At 40.9% G+C, this 26,594-nt stretch overlaps 1 protein-coding gene across 24 annotated transcripts in view; it reads right to left on the minus strand.

Annotated features, from left to right (window-relative positions):
- The window catches only part of FGGY (FGGY carbohydrate kinase domain containing), a 458,257-nt gene that overhangs the window by 373,480 nt on the left and 58,183 nt on the right, over positions 1-26,594 (minus strand). For all 24 annotated transcript variants that reach the window (XR_002345479.1, XM_021097811.1, XM_021097810.1 and 21 more), the window contains one exon: positions 13,217-13,305. Coding sequence is in view for 23 of the 24 variants with exons in the window: in XM_021097811.1 (XP_020953470.1) it covers positions 13,217-13,305 (89 nt within the window). In the remaining variant the exon portion in view is untranslated. The remainder of the gene's footprint in view (positions 1-13,216; positions 13,306-26,594) is intronic.

Genomic DNA, 26,594 nt, shown 5'->3' on the forward strand with positions numbered 1-26,594 from the left:
GAACTATATTCAGTATTTTCTAATAACCCGTAAGGGAAAAGAATATTATGACTGAATCACTGTGTTATATACCTAAAACTAACAAAACATTGTTAAATTGTTTATATATACATATAAACAATATATTTAATGACCTAGAACAGTGCCTGATACACAGCAAGTTCTCACTAAAAAACAGGATTTTCTTTTTTTTATAAAATTATGGAAACTAGCAAATTCAGAACCACTTAATGAAGGGTGCATATCATATCGATCCAAGGTCACACACTTTTACCTCCTTTGTCCCAAAGGACAAAGGTGGGAATTCTTTTTCTTTTTTTTTTTTTTTTTTGTCTTTTTGCCATTTCTTGGGCTGCTCCCGCGGCATATGGAGGTTCCCGGGCTAGGGGTCTAATCTGAGCTGTAGCTGCCAGCCCAAGCCAGAGCCACAGCAATGCGGGATCCGAGCCACATCTGCGTCCTACACCACAGCTCACGGCAATGCCGGATCGTTAACCCACTGAGCAAAGGCAGGGATCGAACCCACAACCTCATGGTTCCTAGTCGGATTCATTAAACACTGTGCCACGACGGGAACTCCAAGGTGGGAATTCTTAACCTTTTCCATCCATATCTGCTTTACCAATGAAAAGTGAAAGAAGACAGCTCAATCTTCCCCAGAGTTTGCCTCATTGTGGCAGATAAAGAGGGATGGTCACTGACCCCATAGTAAGCATCAGTGTTCATGCAGGGCAGCAGCAGATTCCTAGTCTGTCACTCTGGTACTTCTGATAGGTGTGGATGAGAAGCCACGAACCTGAACAGCTCGTTTTTCCCCTCCCGCCCTGACAGCCTGACATACTCCGTTCTCTCCTGCCCCCCTCTTTTAGCCTCTGAATACTGACAACCAGTGATCTCTTGGCACCTGCTCATTTCTTCATGCCCACAATAGCTCTGAGACCTCGGGTGAAACTTATATTCTGTGACTCATGGAACCCTGATCACATCCACCAAAAGGCAAGACAAAAAACAACCACCCCAAAAAATCCCAAATGGGGGAGAGAGGGTGTCAAACATATTATCTCGTTTCTAAATGGACTGCCATCCACACCCCACGTGCAAGTGAATTTAGCTTCACCGTTACATTTATAACTAAGACTAAAAAAATAAAGACTGCAGGGAAAGAGAAATGGAAGTAGCATTTCCCATGCACTATTCTGTACTACAAACTTGTGCTTCATTTTCTCCATAAAACAAACCCATGTCCTTTTCATCCTCCCTCAACCATAAAAGGAAACTGGGATCAAGAAGGATTAAAGGACTTGCCCAAGTTCATCGAGCTGATAAACAGCAGAGCAAAACTTTGAGCTATGGAGTATTTGCTTCAGCCCTTAACATGAATCTGAATAGTTTAGATAAATGTGTAGCTACCTACTGCTAGACTAGAGGGGAGCCCCGTAGATGATCTATTAATAGGTATGTGAAAAATAAAGTGAATGAGAGAATAAAGTTAGGAAGGAAGGAAATTGAAACCTCTGACTGCTACAAACTATATGCCACCTCCCCTATAACCTCCCCTATGAGCATGGTATGCTCACGGTCCTCTCTGTCACTATCACAGAAGGATCATAAATTAGTATCTGGGATACAAGTCAATGTAATTTACTGAGAAATTACAATTTTGTGATTATATTTTTTCCTGCTCAATATTAACTCTCCCTTTTTTCTTTAGCTGTAAGAGAAACCCAATTTTATTCAAGTATCAACACATCTAACTAAAAGCCTATTTTATTCAGGCTCAACTCTACCTGGGTCCGGGCAAGAATCAATGATATGCAAGCATCAGTATTATGTAGCTCTTCAAAGAAGGTTCTTTAAAGAAGGCTGACTCAGGTGAGTACATCCTTTTTATGCAGCTCTCACTTTCCTTCTCCCTGCTACATGGGATGTGGGCTGAAAAACAGAGACTCCAGCAGCCATTTTGGACCATGAGATCATTTTGAGAATGGAAGTCAGGGCTGAAGATAGTGAAGCAAACATGTCAAAACGGCCAGTGTCCTTGACGACTTCATGGGACTGTCATAGTAACCCAAGACTCCATATATCTGGATGTATTTACAGAAGAGAACAAACACTTAGGTGTTCACAGCACTGTAATTTTGAATTTTCTATTATTTCTGTTATCAATCAGTGAAGAGATAAGGATTATGTTTCTTCTGCAGAGAATGAGAGAGAGCACTCTTCTTTCCCAAAAAAGGGTAAAGTAAATCTAATATTTACAGGCCATTTCTCAGCACTATTAAAGAAAATAAGATAATGTGAGAGGATGACTGAATCACTCTTCCTAGAACCTAGAAGAACTGTTTCATACCATTGCTCTGAGAAATCATCCTTCAACACAACCATAAAACAATGAAAATCAAAAGGTTTTTGCATCAGTCAAATCAGAAAAAACTGACTTTTTTCCAGACTTAGAATCCTTATTAAGTTTCAACCAAGTTTTGTTCATAAAATGCTACCTATAGAATGACCTAGATTCAGTCAATTTTACTTTCATTAAATAGATTTTAAACATTAAAACATCAACTCATAAACCACAATGAGAATCCACTTTATAGCTAGATGGCTATAATTAAAAAAAAAAAGGAAAAATAGGTGTTGGTGAGGATATAGAGACACTGGAATCTCTCATATTGCTGGTAGGAATGTTAGAGGGTACAGCCACTATGGAAAAGTGCAGGGGGTCCTCAGAAAGCAAACCATAGTGTTACCATGTGACTCAGCAATTCCACTCCTAGACATATACCCACAAGAAGTGAAAGCAGAGACTCAAAGAGATACTTCATAGATCAATATTCATGTGTAAAGCATTACTCACAGTAGCCGGAGAGAGAAACAACCCAATTGTCCATCCTGAGTCCACTAACAGATAAATGGAAAAGCAAAATATAGTATACGCCCACGATGGAATGTCACTCAGCCAGGAAAAGGAAGGGGATTTTGACACATGTTACAACATGGATAAATCCTGAAAACATTATCTTAAGTGAAATAAGCCAGACATAAGCTTCTGACTATAAAGGTATCTAGAATAGGCAAATTCATGAAGACAGAAGGTAGATTAGAGGTCAGCAGGAGCTGGGGGAAGGGAGGAACGGGGAGTTGTTGCTTAATGCTTATAGAGTCTGTGTTTGGGGTAACAAATATGTTTTAGAACAAGACTGTGGTGATGGTTGCACAATACCGTGAATGTAGTTAATGCCACTGAATTGTTCACTTAAAAATGGATAAAATGGTGAATTTTGTTATAAATATTTTACTACAATTCATAAAATGCAATCTATGAAAAGCACTGAACTATATACTTTAAATGAGTGACTTGTACAGTATGTATATTCTCTCTGAATAAAGCTGTTTTTGGAGTTCCCATCGTGGCTCAGCAGTAATGAACCAGACTAGTATCCATGAGGACTTGGGTTCAATCCCTGGCCTCCCTCAGTGGGTTAAGGATCCAACATTGCTGAGAGCTGTGGTGTAGGTCACAGACACAGCTCAGATGCCATGTTGCTGTGGCTGTTGTGTAGGCTAGCAACTGCAGCTCAACCCCGAGCCTGGGAACTTCCATTTGCAGTGGATGCGGCTGTAAAAAAGGCAAAAAAAAAAGGTTCTCACCAATATCGAAGAAAACACTGAAATCCAATATAAATATTAGTAATTGACATAAATAGCTAATTGTCATGTAATACTAATAGATACGGTTATTAACATTGACATAAACTTATAAAACAAGTTGTTGATAAATAAGAAAAAAGTTAATTGCATTTAATAATAAAAATGCATGTTAAAATAAGTGATCATTCAAGCCTAAAAACATGACAAAACTGACACAGACATATTATACTGACATGACAGAATATTATACAGGTATCAAAAACATGTTTTCAGATATTTACTGAAATATTACTTCAATGATATATTAAGTAAAAATAAAATTTACAAAGTAGATTTACAATTTAAAAAATGAAACACAGTAGAGTAAGAGTAAAATAATGATAGTATTTTTGAGATACTAAAGATTACATTTGGGAAATGACTACAGATCTGGATCTATAACCTAACCATATACTTTGCCTGACAGATTAGCAAATAACCATAAGAAGAATGACAGCACAATAAAAGTCTTTGTAAATCCCGAACATAGAGAACCATGCAAATCCAGACAATAACTGTTATTTTAAAAGGGATTACAGTTCCAAAGAACTTAAATTCATCTCCTAAAGTAGAAAATAGTATATTTGCCAACGACTTACACAGAATTGTACACTGAAGTGGAGGAGAGAAGGGAAAGCAATATATCGTATAAAAAATATAAGGAAAAATAAATTCTAGAAACTCAGCCCTGTTTTCCCATATGCTATAGAAAAAAAAAAAATCTCAGCAATTCTAACATATAACTTCTAGAGAAAACTTAACAAACTGTCTCTTGTGCATTAGGAACCTGGTCATCAATTTCTGTTAGTCCGAAGCAATGAAAATAAGTGAATTGAGAATAGACAAATCGTCCATGAAAAATAATTCAAACATGTACGAAGATAACTCTACCCTTAAGTATAACTCCCTACTCCTTAATGTGGGCTGTGCACGGTGATTTCCTTCTAAAACACACAAGACAGAAAGAGGAAAGGCATAACTTTACAGTGGATAAAACTGACAACATCTCAGGCAGATGATCAGGGTCAACATCAACAATGACGTCTTACTGATAGGATGTACCTGTGGTATGATTGATGAGAACGGTACTCAACAGAAAACACATCTACAGACTTCGTTCCCAAAACATACTACCCATGTCTCACCATGAGAAAAACATCAAACTCCATTAGAGGGGCATGCTATACTATACATGCCCAATACTCTGTCAAATTGTCAAGGTCAACAAGAAAGAAAGTTGAGCCACAGTCACGGCCAAGAAGAGACTAAGGAGATATGACTAAATGCATATGGTAACCTGGATGGGCCCTTGGAACAGAAAAAGAAAGTCAGGTTAAAAACTAAAAAAAAATAGCAATTAATATGGAACTCAGTTAATGATATCAACATTGGTTTGTTAATTGTTGATCAATGTATCATACTAACATAAATGTTAATAACAGGGGAAACTGGGTGTCAAGTATATGGGAGCTCTCATACTATGTTTACAACTATTCTGTAGATCTCAAACTCTTTAAAAGCCTATTTGAAATTATAACTGAATTTTTAAAAATTTAATTGATTATGAGACTGATGCACGGCCTGTTGCACTAAGAGGGCACTGCTATTCAACACAGTACTGGAGGTCCTAGCCACAGCAATCAGACAAACAAAGGAAATAAAAGGCATCCAAATAGGAAGAGAAGAGATAAAACTGTCACTGTAGGCAGATGACATGATACTAGATATAGAAAACCCTAAGGACTCAACCCAAAAACTACTTGAACTGATCAACAAATTCAGCAAAGTAGCAGGATAGATTAACATTCAGAAATCAGTAGCATTTCCATATACTAACAATTAAACTTTAGAAAAGGAATACAAAAACACAATACCTTTTAAAATTGCACCCCAAAAAATCAAATACCTGGGAATACACCTGACCAAGGAGGCAAAGGACCTATATGCCAAGAACTATAAAGCATTAATCAAGGAAATTAAAGAAGATGTAAAGAACTAGAAAGATATTCCATGCTCCTGGGTGGGAAAAATTAATATTGCAAAAATGGCCATACTACCCAAAGCAATCTACACATTCAATGCAATCCCTATCAAATTACCCATGACATTTTTCACAGAACTAGAACAAACAATCCAAAAATTTATATGCAACCAAAAAAGACTCAGAATTGCCGAAGCAATCCTGAAGAACAAAAACCAAGCAGGAGGCATCGCTCTCCCAGACCTCAAGCAATATTACAAAGCCACAGTCATCAAGACGTGTGGTACTGGTACCAAAACAGACATACAGACCAATGGAACAGAATAGAGAACTCAGAAATAAACCCAGACACCTATGGTCAATTAATCTTTGACAAAGGAGGCAAGAACATAACATGGGGAAAAGACATCTATTCAGCAAAAATTGCTGAGAAACCTGGACAGCTGCATGCAAATGAATGAAACTAGAACATACCTTCACACCATGCACGAAAATAAACTCAAAATGGCTGAAATATTTAAATATAAGACAAGACACCATCAAATTCCTGGAAGAGAACATAGGCAAAATATTCTCTGACATCAACCTTACAAATGCTTTCTCAGGTCAGTGTGCCAAAGCAACAGAAATAAAAGCAAAAATAAACCAATGGGACCTAATCAAACCAACAAGCTTTTGCACAACAAAGGAAACTAGAAAGAAAAAAAGACAACTTACAGAATGGGAGAAAATAGTTTCAAGTGATGCAAATGACAAGAACTTAATCTCTAGAACATACAAACAACTTACATAACTCAACAGCGAAAAAGCCAACAACACAATTGAAAAATGGGCAAAGGACCTGAAGAGATATTTCTCCAAGGAAGATATACAGATGGCCAACAAGCATTTGAAACAATGCTTTACATCACTGATTATTAAAGAAATGCAAATCAAAACTACCATGAGATACCACTTCACACCAGTCAGAATGGCCATCATTAATAAGTCCACAAGTAACAAATGCTGGAGGGGGTATGGGGAAAACAGAACCGTCCTGCACTGTTGGTGGGAATGTAGGCTGGTACAACCACTATGGAGATCAGAATGGAGGTATCTTAGAAAACTATACATAGAACTACCATATGACCCAGCAATCCCACTCTTGGGCATATATCTGGACAAAACTTTCCTTAAAAAAGACACATGCATCCACATGTTCATGGCAGGTTTAATCACAACAGCCAAGACATGGAATCAACCCAAATGTCCACAGATAGATGATTGCATTAGGAAGATGTGGTATATACACACAATGGAATACTATTCAGGAATAAAAGAAAACAAAACCATGCCATTTGCAGCAACATGGATGGAACCAGAGACTCTCATCCTGAGTGAAGTAAGTCAGAGAAAGACAAATACCATATGATATCACTTATATATGGAATCTAATATATGGCACAAAGGAACCTTTCCACAGAAAAGAAAATCATGGACTTGGAGGATAGACTTGTGGTTGCCAAGGGGGAGGGAGTGGGAGGGACTGGGAGCTTGGGGTAAATAGATGCAGAATGTTGCCTTTGGGATGCATTAGCAATGGGATCCTGCTGTGTAGCACTGGGAACTGTGTCTAGTCACTTATGATGAAACACGTAATGTGAGAAAAAAGAATGTATACATGCATGTGTAACTGGGTCACCAGGCTGTACAGTAGAAAAAATATATATATAAATAAAAAAATTAATTGAAGCAGAGCTAATTTACAATGGTGTGTTAGTTTCAGGTGTTCAGCAAAGTGATATATATTTTTTCAGATTATTTCCCTTATAGATTATTACAAAATATTGAGTATAGTTCCATGTGCTATACAGTAGGTCCTTGTTGGTTATCTATTTCATATAGTAGTATGTATTTGTTAATCCCAAACTCCTAATTTATCTCTCCCTCCCTCCTTCCCCTTTGGTAACCATAAGTTTGTTTTCTATGTCTGTGAGTCTATTCCTGTTTTGTAAATAAGTTCTGTTTATCATTTTTTTAGATTCCATATATAAATGATGTCACATGATATTTGTCCTTCTCTGGTTTACTTAACTTAGCATGATAATCTCTAGATCCATGCATGTTGCTGCAAATAGCATTATTTCATTCTTATTTATGGATTAGTAAAATTCCATTTTATATATATGTACCACATCTTTATCTATTCCTCTGTCAATAGGCATTTAGATTGCTTCCGTGTCTTGGCTATTGTAAATAGTGCTCTGTGAAGCCTGTGGTACAAGTATCTTTTCAAATTATGGTTTTCTCTGGATAAATGCCCAGGAGTGGGATTGCAGGATCATATGCAACTCTATTTTTCAGTTTTTTAAGGAAGCTCCATACTATTCTCCATAGTGGCTGTACCAGTTTATATTCCCACCACAGAGTAGGAAGGTTCCAACTGATTTGAAAGGACATACCTTTAGATAATTTACAGAATACTCCCAACCCTTAATAATCTAGAAGAAATTTTTCTCAGATCCCAGTGACAGAAGTTCCTCTCCTGAGTTAGTTAAGTTCCTCTTATATATTCATGCAGTCAATCTCGATTGTTTTCTCACCTTTTTTTTAGCCACTAGGAAGTGTAGAAACAAATTTATTAGTAATTATGAAGACCATACTTTTTATGAAGCTCTTGGCTTCACCCTTAGTTATTCTATTAATATGTTCACTCCATTGTGATTTTTAAAGTATTTCTATCACTGTTTTTATCTTCTCCTAGTACCAGTCACTTCAAATCTCTTTAGAGGAAAGGATTTATAAATATGAATAAGATTTTGTCTGATTGTACACAATTTTATTATTCCAATTTCTGACTTCCCATTTCTCATGTTACCAAAACTCTGGACTGTTATTCACTAAAGGATAGGACGTGGCAAATTCCTCAAACACTGAACTTCAGTTCTTGAATTGCAAACAGTGATAGCACCATGTGCTTTAACTGATGGTCAGGAGGACTAATGGGGTTCACATTTATTAAAATGCTAGCAAAGGTATAGAGAATGCCCTCAACAAATGACTGTTGCTGTTATTACATAATTATTATATTAACGAAAATGGCAATGATTATTTTTATCAATGTAATGAAAAAAAATGGAACTGAATTACAAATTAATCATAGGCCAAAGGGGTGATTTTCTTTTTCTTTTAATAATGTTTTTCTTTTCCCCATTATAACTAGTTTACAGTGTTCTGTCAATTTTTACTACACAGCAAGGTGACCCAGTCACACATACATGTATACATTCTTTTTTCTCACAAGAGTAGCTATCATATTTTGGAGTATAAGAACAATAAATAAAGGGGAGGGTGATCAGGAGAGTAAACCAGATAAGAGGAGGAGGAAGAAGACTTCTTACACATTGTCACTGCCAAAAACAAGTCTGAAGACTTAAGACAAGGTGAAATCTGATCACTTTTCAGCCATGACTCCACTAGAATAATAAAATGAAAAATAGAAAGGGGGAGAAAAAAAATACCTCCTAGCTTTTCTGGCATCCATTTCCCCAAAGCCTCCCAAAACAATCACAATAAGAGCCAAATAAACACCAAATTTGAACCGCTCCTTGGCCCAGAGGATGCCAAGTTCATGTTCCACTGCCCAGATTTTTTTTGGCATTGGCGCATTCAGACTCAGACCTTCCTTTTCCTTATTCTAGAAGATGGGACAGATGGGCTGAGGGTGGGGGGAGGTCATTAAAAGAACTGTGAGTTGTTTAAATACTATGTGTTACACATTTTATCCACAGCACCTGTAACCCTGGGGACATCCAGATGAGGACCTGGGCTTGGGTGAGGTTGGGGGCGGGGAAAGGTAATTTACTCCAGAATTGCAGAGAGTACACAGCAGAGCCACTGAACCCAGGTCAGTCTGACTACAAGGACTTCCTGCTTTCCATGATGACAGAAACGTAATGCAAAGACTCCTTGTCAAAATCCATAGAGAAAAGAAATGAAATAGCTAAGTCTTGCAAAAAGTTTCTCAGCATTGTGTTGAGAAATTTTCCATCACCTCCCTCAGTCAGTCTATACAATAACCCCATGGGGCAATTACTCCCTCTTCCCTATTATATTCAATCAAGAGAGATGATGATGATGATGATGATGCAGGTTGAAATGAGAAGAGAGAAAGAATGAAGAGACTGAGGAAACAACAGGAAAGAAAGACTGGTAATTGCCCAGGGAGAGGGCAACCATCTTTATCAGAGGAAATTGGTGCCTGGTGCCCAAGGTCCACAGGCTCTGCCCTAGAGGAGAGGGAAGCTGGTGGGGAGGCCTCTGGAAGGTGCTGGCCAGTATGGCAAGGGCAGGGGAGGGGACGGCAAATTCCTACTAAGGAAAGTAGAATGACTCATTGAGTGCCACAGCCAATAAAAAAAAGATGGCAGGGCTGCCGAATAGCACAGGTAACTATATCTAGTTACTTGTGATGGGGAGGATAATGTAAGAAAAAGAATGTATGTACAGATACACACACACACACACACACCACACACACACACACGAATGACTGGGACACTTTGCTGCATAGCAGAAATTGACAGAACAGTGTAAATCAAGTATAATTAAAAAAAAAAAAAGAAAGGACAAAGTTATTAGAAAATTTTCAAAAAATGGCAGGGGTAACGGGACAGTTAATGAATCGCTGATGAGCATTAAACATTCTGCTTCCTCAGGATGTGAGCTTGTCATAGTGGGATGGATGCCCCCAACCTTGTTCTGATTGGCCAACCAGAAGCTGTCCATTTAATTCACCCTATTCATTTGACTTTTTGTTTATTTATTTATTCGTTGTCTTTTTAGGGCCGCACCTGTGGCATATGGAGGTTCCCAGGCTAGGGGTCTATTCAGAGCTAAAGCTGCCGGCCTACACCACCGCTCATGGCAACGCCAGATCCTTAACCCACTGAGTGAGGCCAGGGATCAAACCTGCAACCTCATGGTTCCTAGCTGGATTTGTTAACCACTAAGCCACAACAGGAACTCCCATTTGACCTTTTAAAATACTTCCTGAAAAAAAAGGACAGACTGAACTTCTTTGCAGAACAGACTCACAGACTCACAGACATTGAAAAACTTAAGGTCTCTGGAGGAGACCGTTTTGGGGGTGGGGGGATGTGCTTGGGTTGTGGGATAGAAATCCTGTGAAATTGGATTGTGATGATCATTATACAACTACAGATGTGATAATTCACTGAGTAATAAAAAAAATTTTTTTTAATTAAAATACTTCCAATCCTGGGTCCTACTGTACAGCACAGGGAATTGCGTGTGATTGGGTCACTTTGCTGTACAGCAGAAACGGAAAAAATGTTGTAAATCAACTATACTTTAATTTAAAAAAAATTCTAATGGGAAAAAAGAAAAAATAGAATATATATGTATAATTGAGCCACTTTGCTGTATACAGAAACAAATGCAACTTTGTAAATCAACTATACTTCAATAAAAAAAAAAAAGAAAGAAAAAAAAATCTTCCAATCCTTCACAGGTGTGGACCATCTTACAGTCACATCTTACTTTCATGTATATTCTGTTAGGCAATGTTGTCCCAACTTACTGACCAAACAACCACCTGGGGGACTTGTTAAACAACAACTTTCCAGGTAAGGAGATTCTAATTCAGTAGGCTTAAAACTGGAAGTCTGGGGGTCCAGCATTTGAGCAAATGATCCAGGTGATTCCTATAATCAGGCTAGTTTGGAAAAAATGTTTAATAGGACTCTCCCAATAAGCTTGCAAGGCAGGTACCACGATCCCTGTTTATAGATAAGAAGAATGAGATTCAAAAAGGGTAGGCCATGCCCAAGGTCACCAAATTCCTGATCACCAATTCACCAAATGGCAGAACGGAGGATAAGTCAGGTTGTACTCATGCCACTGCATTTAAATTTCTCTGAGCCAGAGCTAGCTTCAAACAGCCTGCTCCTTGGCATCAGATACTAGGAAGTGGGGGCATAGACTATCTACCACCAGAAGAAAAGACCAGGGAGGACCTCAACGCCCTGGACTGATTAACACCCAAGGAAAAAGAGAAGGAAAAGTGAGGTCCTCCTTTATCTGTAGTTCTGCTTTTGGGTTCTCAGAGCTTGCAGGCCAATGGAGTGTTATAGATACTCATGCGTATTAGAGCTGCTTTGACTACAAGGTCCATTTGGCTAAAATAATCAAAACACTTCCTTCACTACTGCACAAAGACAGGAAAATGAAACTAGAGAAAGGTCCTTCCAGAAATAACTCTAAATAACTAATATCACACCAAAAGAGGAACGTCCAGATGAGTTCTTCAGCCACACAGCTGCCTCTGCATTGATGATGACAATACAATGGTGATACATTGAACCTTCTGGGGTACAGTTCAGACCGCTCCTCCAGAGCCCTCTCCCCAGAGAGGGGTGAGTACCTCAAGTCTGCTGAGGCCAATTTTATACGTGATTGCATCCCCTCTACCCACTGGTGGGAGGGGAGGAAAAGCAACAAGATGAATGACGACGCTTATAAAACACGCCCTCTGCCATCTCTTTTCTGGAAGCCCTGGCTGCTGAATGAGCTATCCCACTCTCGCCAACTGTCTGCAAGGAAGGTCCAAACACAAAATGAGACAGACAGGAAGAGCACAGGGAGAGCAGGACCCCCGTTCCCCGATTCTCAGTTCTCATGAGTTTAAATAAAAAGGAAAATGGCGAGGATTTCACCCTCTCTGAAAGAGCAGACTTTCAGATACATCTAAATATGTAAAACTATGCAGGTTTATCTGTCCTCTGGGAAATGAGCCTCTTCCCCAGATGCAATTCCAAATTGTTTTCAAGATGAGAGGACCTCACCCTGCCCCACTGGCCCACCTGTGGGCATCCCCTGAGACCTGAGGTCAAGATAACACCAGATTCACATGCTGTGACAGTTCCTGTCCAACCTGTCCCTATATATGCACGTCCACGCACAAACCCACTCTGTTTATTACAGGAGCTGCAAGCAATGCAGTGAGTACTTTTTAAAACTATACTGTGTAGCACATAATGTATATCACTCATAATGTATTGAAAAATATTGTTGACTTTAACATACAGTCCTCTATACTCTGGCATGATTCATGTATGTTTTTATAAAAAGCAAAATAGTTTCATAACCTAGTGAAAGTAAAAATCAGCTTTCTTGGAAAACCTATCTCTTGCCTTAATTTTAGAGGCCAAAAAAAAAAAAAAAGTTCCTTTTATTCCCCAAGTAAAAAGTGTCTTTGGAAAAAAAGTCACATTTCATGATGAACTAGGTACGTCTCCTTTAAATGTGTCCAATTTTAATGAATGGTCTTCACCTTGGATACCCACATTCCAGGCCTCTGAGGAACCATGGTGTTTGGGCATGTGCAGTGGAGGTGGAAGATAGATTCAAGATGTTTCAAGTATGCAAAATCGCATGCAGATGTACAAACAGTACGTCCAGTCAAAGTGAGTTAAGAAAGCAATATATATACATATACCTGAGAATGGATGAACACAAATAAAATCCAACTTGTAATTAACATACCGTGCTGGGACACCTGTTGCCTTCCACGATAAGAAGTCTGGGAGATCAAAGAAATGTCCCGCCTTATCCCAGCAAGTCTCTCTCAAGTTCTGCCAAATTAAATATATATTAGAATCAATTACGGGCTATTTTTTTTCCTCTCCCTCTCCTCTTTCAATAATGCTTCAAATTTTTCAAAACAAAAGCACAGCCAACAATGCCCAATAAAACATCTGTTCAGGGACTGGGAAGAGGGGATGATATAAAAGCAGTATTATACTAAAAGGAAAAATTGGCCATTATTGATCCTTCCAAAAACAGTGATAATTTCCCTTTTATTCCTCTCTGCCAACCTGGAGCTGGAGGAAGCACACTCAGCGAGGGATGTAATCCATCTTTCCACTGAAGGGCAAGAGGATATGCTTCAAGACATATAAGATTTCGAAGTTGAACAGCTGTGAACTGGGGGAGAAAAACCACACTGAGAAATTACCTGATAAAATGCAATGTGTCCTGCCATGAAAAAGTCTCTGTGTGCCAACTGGTTCCAAAGGCAAGGGGAATGCCAGTCCCTGCCCACAAAGAACTTCTATTCTAAGCCGGAGAGAATGGTAGGGAATCAAGCTATGCTTATACATGTTTTGAAACATTTGTTTCTTCCACTTTCTTCCACCCAGCCAATGGTGTCAGATTTTTTTTTTTTTTTTCTTGTCACTGGGCTTTTTCTTTCCTCTACCACCTCTGTCTGGAACACTCTTCTTCACCCACTATTCTGTTCCTTCCCAGGGTCCACACTGCCCTGCCCCCTTTGGTAAACTTGATCTTCCCTTCCCTGGGAAGATCTTCCAGGGTCTCCTACTCAGGTGAGGTCTGGCTATTATACAATCCATATCACTCCGCAAGTATCTGCCTCATGTCTTTCTCTCCTGCTAGACTGTAAGCTCTATGAGGTCAAGGACTTTGTCAGTTTCATGCACCACGATATTCCATGACTATCTCCCATCCTCCCCCACTCAGGACTGTACCCCTAGCTGTGGGGTAGAAATGGCACGACTCCAGTCCCCTTACACACTTAACTGGACGAGGAGTGAACATCTGCCCTAATTGAGCCACTCAGATTCCTTCTCCCAGGAATTTAGAATCAGGATCCAAATGGAGTCATTTAACTTCAGCCTATGAGTGGACTTAGGGTGACAAAAACTTGGAAACTGTGAAGTGACCATTTTTTGCCAGAGACCTGGTGAAGCAGAACTTCATAAAGAGAAGAGGAATGCAGACAGATGCCTTCTCCAGGCAACTCTCCATGTCCTGATTTCTTTTTGTTTTGTTTTGTTTTGTTTTGGGGCCACACCCACGGCATATGCAAGTTCCCAGGCTAGGGATCAAATCCGAGCTACAGCTGCCGGCTGTGCCACAGCCACAGAAATGCCAGATCCAAGCCTCATCTATAACATACACCACAGCTCACGGCAACACCAGATCCTTAACCCACTAAGCAAGGCCAGGGATCAAACCAGTATCCCCATGGATACTAGTCAGGTTTATTACTGCTGAGCTACAAGGGGAACTCCTCCATGACCCGATTTCAATTATGCCCTCCCCAAGAGGCTGGAACAACAAGGAATGTATCATAAGAACAAGGGTAACTTTGGGAACCTAAAGGCAACAAGGCAGAAGTTTCAAAAGAGACATAGTTCAGTATCTGCTAGTGGGTGGCACATAGCAGGCACTCAATAAATATGTGTTGGACAACTGGACAAACTGCTCAGTTTTACCTTCCAACCTCCCCCGTATGAGGGGTGCTTCAGAGGTGACAAAGGGTTTCCACATGTCTTACCTCCTTAGAACAATACAAAAGTTATTACATCAATTTTACAGATGTACTACTGGCCTTTATCTACATTTGCCCTCCAGTTCTATGAGTTCTTCCTATTTTCCCCTTTCCTATCACTGCTATCTGAACACAGACACCTACGTACATCAAAGAAGCTGAGTATTAACCCAGAAGCAGGGTCCCATTGAAACAAGAGTAACATCAAAAGGGGTTAGACGGAAAAGACAGTGTTAAGCCCATTCTCTGTCACTGTTGTTATTTGTTTTAAATTCCTAAGCATTTGGGTGAGACCTTACATCTAGAAAGGGCTAAACTTTCCTTTGAACACTTGTACATCTTAAGGTTGGACAAAGCAGCACTTAACGTTGACTACAGATGCCTGACACAGCTCTGAACTAGCAGTATCTCCATACACAAATAGGTCCCAATCAGCAAATGGCAGCCTTTGAAACTATGAGTCAAACAACTAGTATGTCTTCTGGGTAGTCCCCCAAATCGCTTTCCATGTGCTTTGTGGTTTCGGTGATCAGTTCTCAGGGAGAAAAGCCTCATTCTAAAGACTCCAGAAATCCAAGGCCAATGAGAAATAAACCACGAAACCAATGCAGCAACAACCAGTGCCTCCAGCCAAGGCCAAGCTGTCCTCCTCAACTCCGAAAACAACTGCTTCTGTTAGATCTTGTGTACGGCCACTAAAGACCCTGCAGAATGAGAGCTTTCAGCCTGGAGCCTTGCGGACAGCCGCTGCCGCGGACAATGGAACCCGGGCAGAATATCTCGAAGAGAACTGCAGGCCTCCTGCCAGAAAGAGACACGCTGGGGGCAGGAGGTGCAAGGCAGCCAGGCAGCGTCATCTTTTCTTGAGACAACGCTGGCTTCACTGAGCCGAGGCGCGACCTCCCCACAGGATGAGAAACTTGCGAGGAGTGTTTCCCTAAAAGGATGCACAGGGTCTCTGGGGAGAAGACAGCAGCAGTGTGTACCCTCTGCCTTCCCCACAAAAGCAAAGTCTGAAGCTTGGCCAGCAGAGGGAAGTGGGGGAAGAGTCTGCCTGGACGAGTGGGACTTTTTCCAGGAGCCTGACCCCTTACTTGGAGATGCTGACACTACCTACGAGGTTCCCATGCTGTTCTGAAGTTGAGCTCCATGATTCACAAGTGCTTAGTCATCACATGCTAGATTGGCAAAGGGCCTATGAGCCCCCGTGGATGGATTTTTAATCCAGGGCCATGGGAAAATCTCTCCATCTCTCCCTCGCCCCAGAGAGGACAACCACAGCCAAGGGTCTCGATGTTACTGAATTAATCTACCCTTGGAACCACTGGGCTTGCATCAGACACGGTGATTCTCTTCGTAGGTCCTTCCACAGCTTACAAGAGTGCCCCCGCACACCTCCTCTCCTTGGATTCTCAGGGCGGCGGTGGGGGACAGGTGCCTACAAAGGATGTAGAAACTTAGGTTTGAACGACAAGGTCATAGCCCAGGGCTTCCTGCTCTAAGGTGACAGTTCCTTTGCCCAGGCCACAGTCACCACCCGAAGGCTCCCAGATCTAGCAGAGCTGTGGGTTTTGGCCTTTTGGAAGCATCGTGATGGAAGCTTTTACCATTCTTTACAGAGAGAAAAACAAAAAACCAAAACAAAACAAAGAAAAGCCCTCCCCAACATATTTTTAATTTTTTTTTTCCTAATATTAGAGCTCTCACTTTCAATCCGGGGCAACTCACTTAAATTCTAAGACCTTGATAACAACCTCCGGGCACAAATGGTGCACAGGTTACAGGAAACACAGAGCATGTCCCCAGCGCATGCCAATGTCAGGCACACCTCACTGTGTAAGCACTGAATCGGATTCAAATGAGGAGCAGAGCTCTCTGTGCTGAAGGAGCAAAGTCTATGTCCCAGTTACCAAGCAACTAACAAAAACTAGTCTTTTCAAGAAAGAAGAAAGAAAAAAAAAAAGAGAGAGGGAGAGAAATCAGCAGTGATTGGGGTGTGTGACTTGGCAATAGAGGCTCCCGCATTCCAATAACAATCCTTTGAGCTAAGCGATCCCTCAGGCTTGAAAGCAACCAAAGAGAACAACTCTTTTTTTATAAAATCATCTATTACTTCATAAAACCACAGCCTTTCTTGGGAGGTGGCTACCACTCAAAACACACACAGCTGCAGGGCTCAGCAGAGGGCGGAGATGGAGTAATAGATCCAAGATTCAGGGCCAGGCAGCAGCCAGCCCACCAGGCTGGGGCACAGAGCTGGAACCCTCTTCCATGCCTTCTCACTGTCCTGTCCAGGGAGGGGGTGAGGTCTCCGCTGGCTTCCAGATCCCAAGGGAACCTGGAGGGGGGTGTTGGGGTGAGGAGTGGAAGATGAAGCAGACACTGCAAAGTATGTTGGGAGACGCCAGGCTCTAGGAACAGCATGAGAAAGAAGGGGCTGGCCAATTAAAAAAGGCTCATCTAAGTGTTTTGCTATGACTTGCAAAGGGAAGCTATTGGGCTCCCTGCTGTGTGCAGTGAATGAAACTCTCCTCCCACTAAGTGATCCTGCCAGAACATCCCAAATACTCACGATGTTGTTTTCCAGCACAACTACCCAACAAAAAGCAAAACTTGATCCTCACGCCACCCAGGACTGTGAATCAGGGCACAGGCTGATAACCCGGAGAGGAAAGATGTTTCAGGAAGAAACTCAATCCTTAAGCTCACTCTTTGGGGAAAAGAAAAAAAAAAATGCTGAAAAACATGTTCATAATCCCCAACCCGAAAATTCCCAGAATGAATGAAACAATTGTGTTTCAAACTCTCATACACAGAGAAAGAGACCAAACGCTGGAGATACTTCAGTCAGACAGATATGCTGAGAGCTTTGTGCTACCAGAGGCATCGCACAAAGGTGACATCTCTTTGCTTAAAGTGGTCCTGCAGTTCTTCGTGGCCCAGAATCACATTTTATCTGCTTGACATGGCTCACAGGACACTTGACAACCTAGCTCCAACTTGGCCACGACTTTTATGAATTCTTCTGGGCTCACTGCCCCCTCTCTTAGCCACTCCCCACCCTGATCTCACCTCATTTCATTCCCTTCCCCAAACACACTGTACTTCTTCATATTTTCCTGCCCCTGTTGAGGTCTCTACTGAGACTGTTTTCCCATCTTCTCTCATGATCAAACATCTACCTTTGATTCAAATGCAGCTCAAATGTCACCCTTACCCCCCATCTCTTGCTGTGTCCTAGCTATATATTCACACACTTAAATCCATCTCAAAAAGACAAATTCCTGTAGGGCAAAAGCCAGCTAACGCGTGGGGAAAAAAAAAAAGTTTCAGGAGGTACAAAGAAATTTAAAGTCAGACACTTCTATGATGAAATTACAACAACGCTGGAGAAAGACGTGTGCAAAGGAAACGGTAATTAATAAGATGATGTATGACAATAATGTAATGAGCCTGATAGCAAGGTTTGGTGAGTCAGCCTCATAACTTTATCATAATATTTTGTGTGTGTGGCCATATATCTGCCTCTAATGAGTAATCACAGAGTTCAGAAGAGGAAGGGGCTTTGAGGCCAGGGTGACTAAAAAAGACTTCATGGGGGGAGAGATTTGAGCTGAAGTCTAAAGGTCCAGCAGAATAAATGCTTATGCTACTGCTGAGAACAACTTCCAAGAAACACAACTCTGAAATGCTAAGGTAGATCACCCCCCTGAGAGGAGGACTGAACTTCACAGAATTTATTTGCAAAAAGAAATAATTCCATTTTGTGTGTGTGTGTGTGTGTGTGTGTGTGTGTGTGTTTCCCCATTTCTGGCTGCCCCGTGGCATATGGAGCTCCCGGGCCGTGGATCAGATCCAAGCCACAGTCACAACCTAAGCAGCAGATGTGGCAATGCTGGATCCTTAACCCACTGTGCTGGACTGGGGATCAAACCCGAATCTCAGCGTTCCGAAGACGCCGCTGATCTCCGTGCAACACAGTGGGAGCTCCCCACTGTACATTAAATTATTTAATTTTCAAGAACTGGATACATATGTGCATCTTCCTCCCTCCAGCTCCCCTAAAGCCCTACCGTTGTACAGAAAGGTCAATTTATAATCCACACTGCAGCTGATTTCCCAACCGTAAAAATGTTATCATTTGTATGAAAACTGATCCTATTCTCCAAAGCAGGCTTTGTCCAGGAATGTGATACCATGACATGCATTAGGAAAACAAGGCTTTGGTATGTGGGCTCTAAGAACTCTGGAGTCAGGCAGACCTGAGTCTGATTATTGTCCTCATCAATTCCCAGCTGTGTAGCTTTAGGCAAGTTAATTTCTCTAAGCCCCTGTTTCCTCAAATGCCACGTTACTAGCATCAACCTCAAAGGATGTTGTGAGGGTTAAATGAAATAAGGTGGAGTGTCTGATAAGTCAACGCGGCTCACTCTAATTATTGCTGCAGAGCTTCATGTGTTTCAAAGTGCTCTGACATGCATGATCTCATCTGATCTGTATAATTCTTCAAGGCGAGGAAGGCAAGAAGTTATAAACCTCACCTTGCAGATGAAGAAACTAAAACCCATAAAGGGATAACAACTGTTCCAAGGATACTCATCAAATAAATGGAAAGACAGACTAACATGTAGATTTCTTATGCCCAGCCCAGTACTAGTTGAGGGCTCCACATCCCTAAAGTACAGTAAAATAGAGGAGGAGGAATGGAGAAGGATGCTATGGTGAGTTAGAAAACACAGTTACTAGAAGGTGGAATTGTCTCTGGAAGGAAGGGTCCTAAGAGAAGAGAAGGCTTGGGAGTGGGTGGGGTCTTACAACAGACACGAGATAAAAGTAGAAGATCTGGACAAACAGAGTGAGGAGGTCTTCTGAACCACCCCCTTCTCCTGGACTCCTCCATGCCCTTCTTCTAATCCTTCCTTTTCTGTCTCCTTTCCAAGCTCCTCTTCCTTAGTTTCCATTTATTTTTTGACTCATTGAATTTTATTACATTTATAGTTGCAAAATGATCACCACAACCAAATTTTATAGCATTTCCATCCCAAAACACCAGCCCATACCCCCAGCCCCCAACCTGTCTCCTTTGGAAACTGTAAGTTTTTCAAAGTCTGTGAGTCAGGATCTGTTCTGCAAAAAAGTTATGTCTGGTTTTTTTTTGGATTCCATATGTAAGTTATAGCATATGATGCTGGTGTCTGTCTAACTTCACTTAGCATAATAATTTATAGGTCCATCATATTGCTGCAAATGCTGGTATTTCGTTCCTTTTAATGTCTGAGTAATATTCCATTGTGCACCACATCTTCTTTATCCACTCCTCTGTCGATGGACATTTAGGTTGTTTCCATGTCTTAGCTACTGTATATACTGCTGCAACGAACAATGGAGTACATCTATCTTTTCCAGTCATGGTTTTCTCTGGACAGATGCCCTGGCATGGGATGGCTGGATCAAATGGTAATTCTATTTTTAGTTTTCTGAGGAATCTCCATACTGTTTTCCAGAGGGGTTGCAACAATTTACATTCCCACCAACAGTGTAATAGGGTTCCCTTTTCTCCACACCCTCTCCAGCATTTATTGTTTGTAGATTTTTTGATGACGGCATTCTGGCCAGTGTAAAGGGACACCTCATAGTAGTTTTGATTTGCATTTCTCTGATAATTAGTCATGTTGAATATGTTCTTTGTGTTTTTTGGCCATCTGTATGTCTTCTTTGGAGAATTACCTGTTTAGGAGTCCTGCCCATTTTTTGATGGGGCTGTTTGTTTTTTTGGTATTGAGCTGTAGGAGGTATTTGTAAATTTTGGAGATTAATCCCTTGTCAGTTGCTTCATTTGCAAATATTTTCTTCCATTCTGTGGGCTGTTTTTTCATTTTGTTTAGGGTTTCCTTTGCTGTGCAGAAACCTTTAATTATGTCCCATTCACTTATTTTTGTTTTTATTGTCATTACTCAAGGAGGTGGATCTGAGAAGACATTGCTGTGGTTTATGTTGGAGAGTGTCTAATGTTTTCCTCTAAGAGTTTTATAGCATCTGGTCTTATATTTAGGTCATTAATCCATTTTGAGTTTATTTTTGAGTTTATTTTTGTGTATGTTCTAATTGCATTCTTTTACATGTGGCTGTCCAGTTTTCCCAACACCACTGATTTAAGGGACTCTCTTTTCTCCATTCTTGCCTCCTTTGTCATAGATTAGTTGACTGTAGGTGCACAGGTCTAATTCTGGGCTTTCTATCCTGTTCCACAGATCTGTATTTCTGTTTTTGTGCCAGTACCATATGGTTTTGATGACTGTAGCTTTATAGCATAGTCTGAAGTCAAGAAGCCTGATTCCCAGCTCCATTTTTCTTTCTCAGGATGGCTTTGGCTATTCTGGGTCTTTTGTGCTTCCATACTTTAAAATATTTTGTTCTAGTTATGTGAAAAATGTCCTTGGTAATTTGATAGGGATTGAATTGAATCTGTAGATTGCCTTGGGTAGTATAGTCACTTTGATAGTATTGATTCTTCTAATCCAAGAGTATGGTATGTCTTTCCATTTTTTTGTATCGTCTTCAATTTCTTTCATCATTTTATAGTTTTCAGAGTAAAGGTCTTTTTTGTCTCTTTAGGTAGGTTTATTCCTAAGTATTTTATTCTTTTTGATGTGATGATAAATGGGATTGTTTCCCTAATTTCTCTTTCTGATCTTTCATTGTTAGTATATAGAAATGAAGTCAATTTCTGTGTATTAATTTTGCACCCTGCAACTTTGCCAAATTCATTGGTGAGCTCTAACAGTTTTCTGATAGAGTCTTTAGGATTTTTCTAGGCATAGTATCATGTCATCTGCAAATACTGATAGTTTTAGTTCTTCCTTTCCAATTTGGATTTCTTTTATTTCTTTTCTTCTCTGAATGCTGTGGCTAGGACTTCCAAAACTATGCTGAATAGCAGTGGCAAGAGCAGACATCTTTGTCTTTTTCCTGATCTCAACAGGAATTCTTTCAGCTTTTCACCATTGAGAATGATGTCAGCTATAGGTTTGTCATATATAGCTTTTATTATGTTGAGGTAGGTTCCCTCTATGTCCACTTTCTGGAGGGTTTTTATCAGAAATGGGTGTTTGATTTTGTCAAAAGCTTTTTATGCATCTGTTGAGAGGATCATATGGTTTTTATTCTTCAGTTTGTTAATGTGGTGTATCACACTGACTGATTTGTGGATATTGAAGATTCATTGTATCCCTGGGATAAATCCCACTTGATCATGACGTACAATCCTTTTAATGTACTGTTGGATTTAGTTTGCTAGTATTTTGTTGAGGATTTTAGCATCTATGTTCATCAGTGATATTGGCCTATAATTTTCCTTTTTTGTGGGTTTTTTTTTTTTTTTTTTTTTGGTATTTTCTAGGGCCACACCCACGGCATATGGAGGTTCCCAGATTAGGGGTCTAATCGCCAGCCTACACCACAACCACAGCAATGCCAGATCCGAGCCGAGTCTGAGAACTACACCACAGCTCACGGCAATGCCGGATCCTTAGCCCACTGAGTGAAGCCAGTGATCAAACCCAAAACCTCATGGTTCCTAGTCGGACTTGTTAACCACTAAGTCATGACGGGAACTCCTTTTTGTCTAGTTTTGATCAGGTGATAGTGGCCTCATAGAATGAGTTTGGGAGTGTTCCTTCCTCTGTAATTTTCTGGAATAGATTCAGAAGGATAGGTGTTAGCTCTTCTCTAAATGTTTGATAGAATAGGCCTGTGAAGCCATCTGGTCCTGGACTCTTTTTTTGTTGCAGCTTTTTAATCAGGGTTCCAATTTCAGTATTTGTGACTGCTCCATTCATCTTTTCTATTTCATTTTGGTTTCGTCTTGGAAGATTGTACTTTTCTAAGAATTTGTCAATTTCTTCTAGGTTGTCCATTTTATTGGCATATAGTTGCCTGCAGTAGTCTCTTATGATCCTTGTATTTCTGTGATGTCCATTGTAACTTCTCTTTTTTCTAGTTTCCCTTTAAATGCAGATGTTCTTGCCTCACCCAAATGTTCTTCTCACCATCTACACGCTGGGCAATTGCAATTATTCCCCAGGTTCCAACCAACTACAAGTCAAATGACGTGCCAGATCTCAGACTCCAAACTCTCTCAAGACATGTCTCCTGGGGCACTTCTGCACCTCGAACTCCACACGTTCAGAATGGAAGCTGCTGGTTTCTACAAACATTTTCCTCCTCCTCGGTTTTCTATGTCAGGTGATTCAGTTACCCAAGGAGTCATCTTCTCCTCCTTCTCCCTCATTGCTTCATCCAATCAATCTTCTAATTTAAACTCTCAATTAACCCACGAAGAGGTTCCCACCACTTCACCTCCTGTATTAGTTAGGGTTCTCCTAAGACACAGAATCAATAGAAGATTGTGTGTATATATATATATATATATATATATAATATATACGTATGAGTATATATATTATATATGTGTGTACACACATATATGGCCAATACATACATATTATATATCATATATTAAAAACCTCATGTGTATTTTATATATATATATACACATATATATCTCCTGTTCATATATGTGAAATCTATGTACATCTGTATATCTCTTTACATATATGTACATATGTATATATGTTAGTTTACTTATTAATTATAAGGATTGGCTCACACAATTATAGAAGCTAAGAAGCCCCAAGATCTGCAGTCGGCAAGCTGCAGACCCAGGAGCTCCAGTATGAATCCAAAGGCCCGAGAAGCAGGCAAAGTGATGATGTAATTTCTAATCTGAAAGTCAACAGGCTCAAGATGCAAGAAGAGCGATATCTCAGTCAAAGGCAGGAAAAGACCCATGTCCCAGCTCTAAGCAGTCAGGTAGGAGGAATTCCCTCTTAGCCTTTTTATTCTGTATTCAAATGATTAGATGGGGCCCACCCACACGAGGGAGGGCAATCTGTTTTACTCAGTTGACCAATTCAAATACTAACCTCACTCAGAAAGGCCCTCACTGACACGCTGAGAATAATGTTTGACCAAATGTCACCCTGTGGCCGGTCAAGCTGACACGTAAAATTACCCAGCACATCACATCTTCACTATGCTATTTTCAGTCAACCGTGTTCTATCACCTGGCTTACTGCTATCCTATCTATGGTACAGCATGAAAGGGGCCACAGTTTTACCCCTTTCTGTGTTTATGCCCTTTGCCATGTGTCTCTGAGATCCTCCCATCAAGGGGTGAATCTGTTTCCCTAGCATTTGAATTGTGGCTGCGCTTAGGACCTGTTTGACCAATGCAACGAAGCAGAAGCACCTCTGTGCTACTTCGACCTGGGGTCTCAAAGACCTTGCTTTTGTCTTCTTGGAATGCAAAGCTGCCATGTAAGGCACTCAGGCTGACCTGCTGGAGGATGAGAGGACACGAGGATCAAGAACAAACCACCTCGGCCAAGGCTACACAAACTCAAGAGAGCCGAGCAAGGCCCAGATCAGCAAACCCTACCCCATAGTTCTCAGGAGACTCCTGCAGGAATTCAGCAGAGACCAGAAGGTCCATTTAGCTTAGTCCATTCCAAATTAGCAACCTGCATAGTTCTGAGGTAAATAAAGGGTTGCTTTTTCCCTCGTTAAGTGTTGAGGTGATTTGTTACATCCTGACACTCTTTCAAATGTTAACTGCCTTCGATTCCCCTCTCTAGGGCCAATTAGAATACATGGCTCATTTAAAATGTATCTTTGATTACAGAAATCACCCATCCATTCCTTTATTCAGTAAATATTTATCTGGTATCCTTTACTAGTCAGGTAGTGTACTCAGTGTTAGGGAAACAAGAGTAAACAACAGACACAGCTCCACCCGCAGGGAGCTTTTAATCTAGTAAGCTTTACACCCTCCAAGTTTTCTACCTTTGGAGTTAACTAAATTCATTAACATGGCATGTACAAGTCATGTCTTACTGCCAGCATCATTTCTGATCACTCAGATACTACAGTAGAATCACCCACATACACTGTCCTTTTTCTCACGGTTCCATCTTTATTCAGAGTGTACCTTATTTGGATACCCTCCCTCTCACCCAGCCAACGTGTGCTCATCCTTTAGGACTCAAGTGTTACCCACCCCATGACATCATCTGACTTGCCCAACCTGAATAAGGTGCTCCTGTGCTAAGCCCCCATAATACTCAGTGAATAACCCCACCACGGCACCTCCCATCATCTGTTCAATTGTCAGTCTCTCTCTACAATGAAAACTCTAGTAAGAGTCAGGATTGTGGTTTTGGTGTTTGCTTGTTTTGTTGTTTCTATTTCTCTATTCCTAGGACCTAGCATTTTATCTGAATCTATAAACGATGAGGAACATTAGCTGAATGAACAAATAAATGAATGAGCAGAGATGAGCAAGCAAAATAAGAGTTTGTGGAAATGGAAATAAGGAATGAATGGATAAATGAATGAGGTTGTGAATAAGAACTGTCCCAGCTTCTCTTTTCTCATTCAAGTTAATGGCTTTTCACCATCTGTCTTAGGGGCAGAGACATATTCTAGCCAAGCCAGACTGCCAGGAAGATAAATTTCTCTTTTTGAGGTGAGCAGGTCCTTTGGAGAAGTTTCATTTTAATTGGAAAATGGATTCATACACTTCCTGGCTGGGACTCCTGGGTCAGTGCAGCACCACGCTGAATGGTGGCCAAGCACAATGAGGGGGGCCGAGGTGGGAAAAGTGCTATATCAAACGCCAAGTGCTCTGGGACATCTGAGGACAACCTTGTAGCAGTTCCAGGCTGGCTCGCAAAGATGGCCCCCCTCTTTCTTCCCCTGATATCCTTCAGCCCAAACCTTATCCCCAACACATAAAGGATGGGGGTCCTTTACAGTTCCACTGGGCTTTTCTCATGAGCTTATCTGGGTGGGTGGGTGTGTGTGTGTGTCCTTTGTTCATTTATACCACCATCATTTCCTGCAGGGCATAGACAAGGTTCACACCTGAGAAATCCCTTCATTCCTCCACTAGTAGATGAGAATTTCATCAACTCCTCTTCATAATGGATGCATAACGGTCCAACATCACAGAAAACACTCCTCTCTAAGGAACACTTGTGCATCTCTTGTGAAGGGTCCTTGTGGAGGGCACCAGCCTCTACAAGGTTTCTGCGACCTGGCTTCAGGCTTCCCTTTAGCCTCTCCATGCCTTCATCTTTCAGTACCACCACCCTCCACCCTGTCCCTGATTCTACCCACTGCCTGATGCAATGGCAATTCTAACAACGCAACTTGCTACTCCACGATGAGGTGACTTGGCACACTCCACCACCTCCTCTCCAGAGCCAGGCTGCAAGGGTGCACATCCTGGCTCTGATACAGCAGAGCTGTGTGGCCTTGGGAAAGCTATTTGACTCGTCTTCACTTCGCAATTTCCCTGTGCTATAACAATTACAGAGGACAAGAGTACAACCTTCACCAGAGTTGTTGAGAGATTATTGTACAAGTGTAAGTGAAGTGTTCAGAACAATGTCTGGCTCATGGTAAGCACTTCTTAAAGGATTGTTCTTATTATTGGTTCGAATGCCA

This window comes from Sus scrofa, chromosome 6 (assembly GCF_000003025.6).
Source record: "Sus scrofa isolate TJ Tabasco breed Duroc chromosome 6, Sscrofa11.1, whole genome shotgun sequence".
Lineage (NCBI taxonomy): Eukaryota > Metazoa > Chordata > Mammalia > Artiodactyla > Suidae > Sus > Sus scrofa.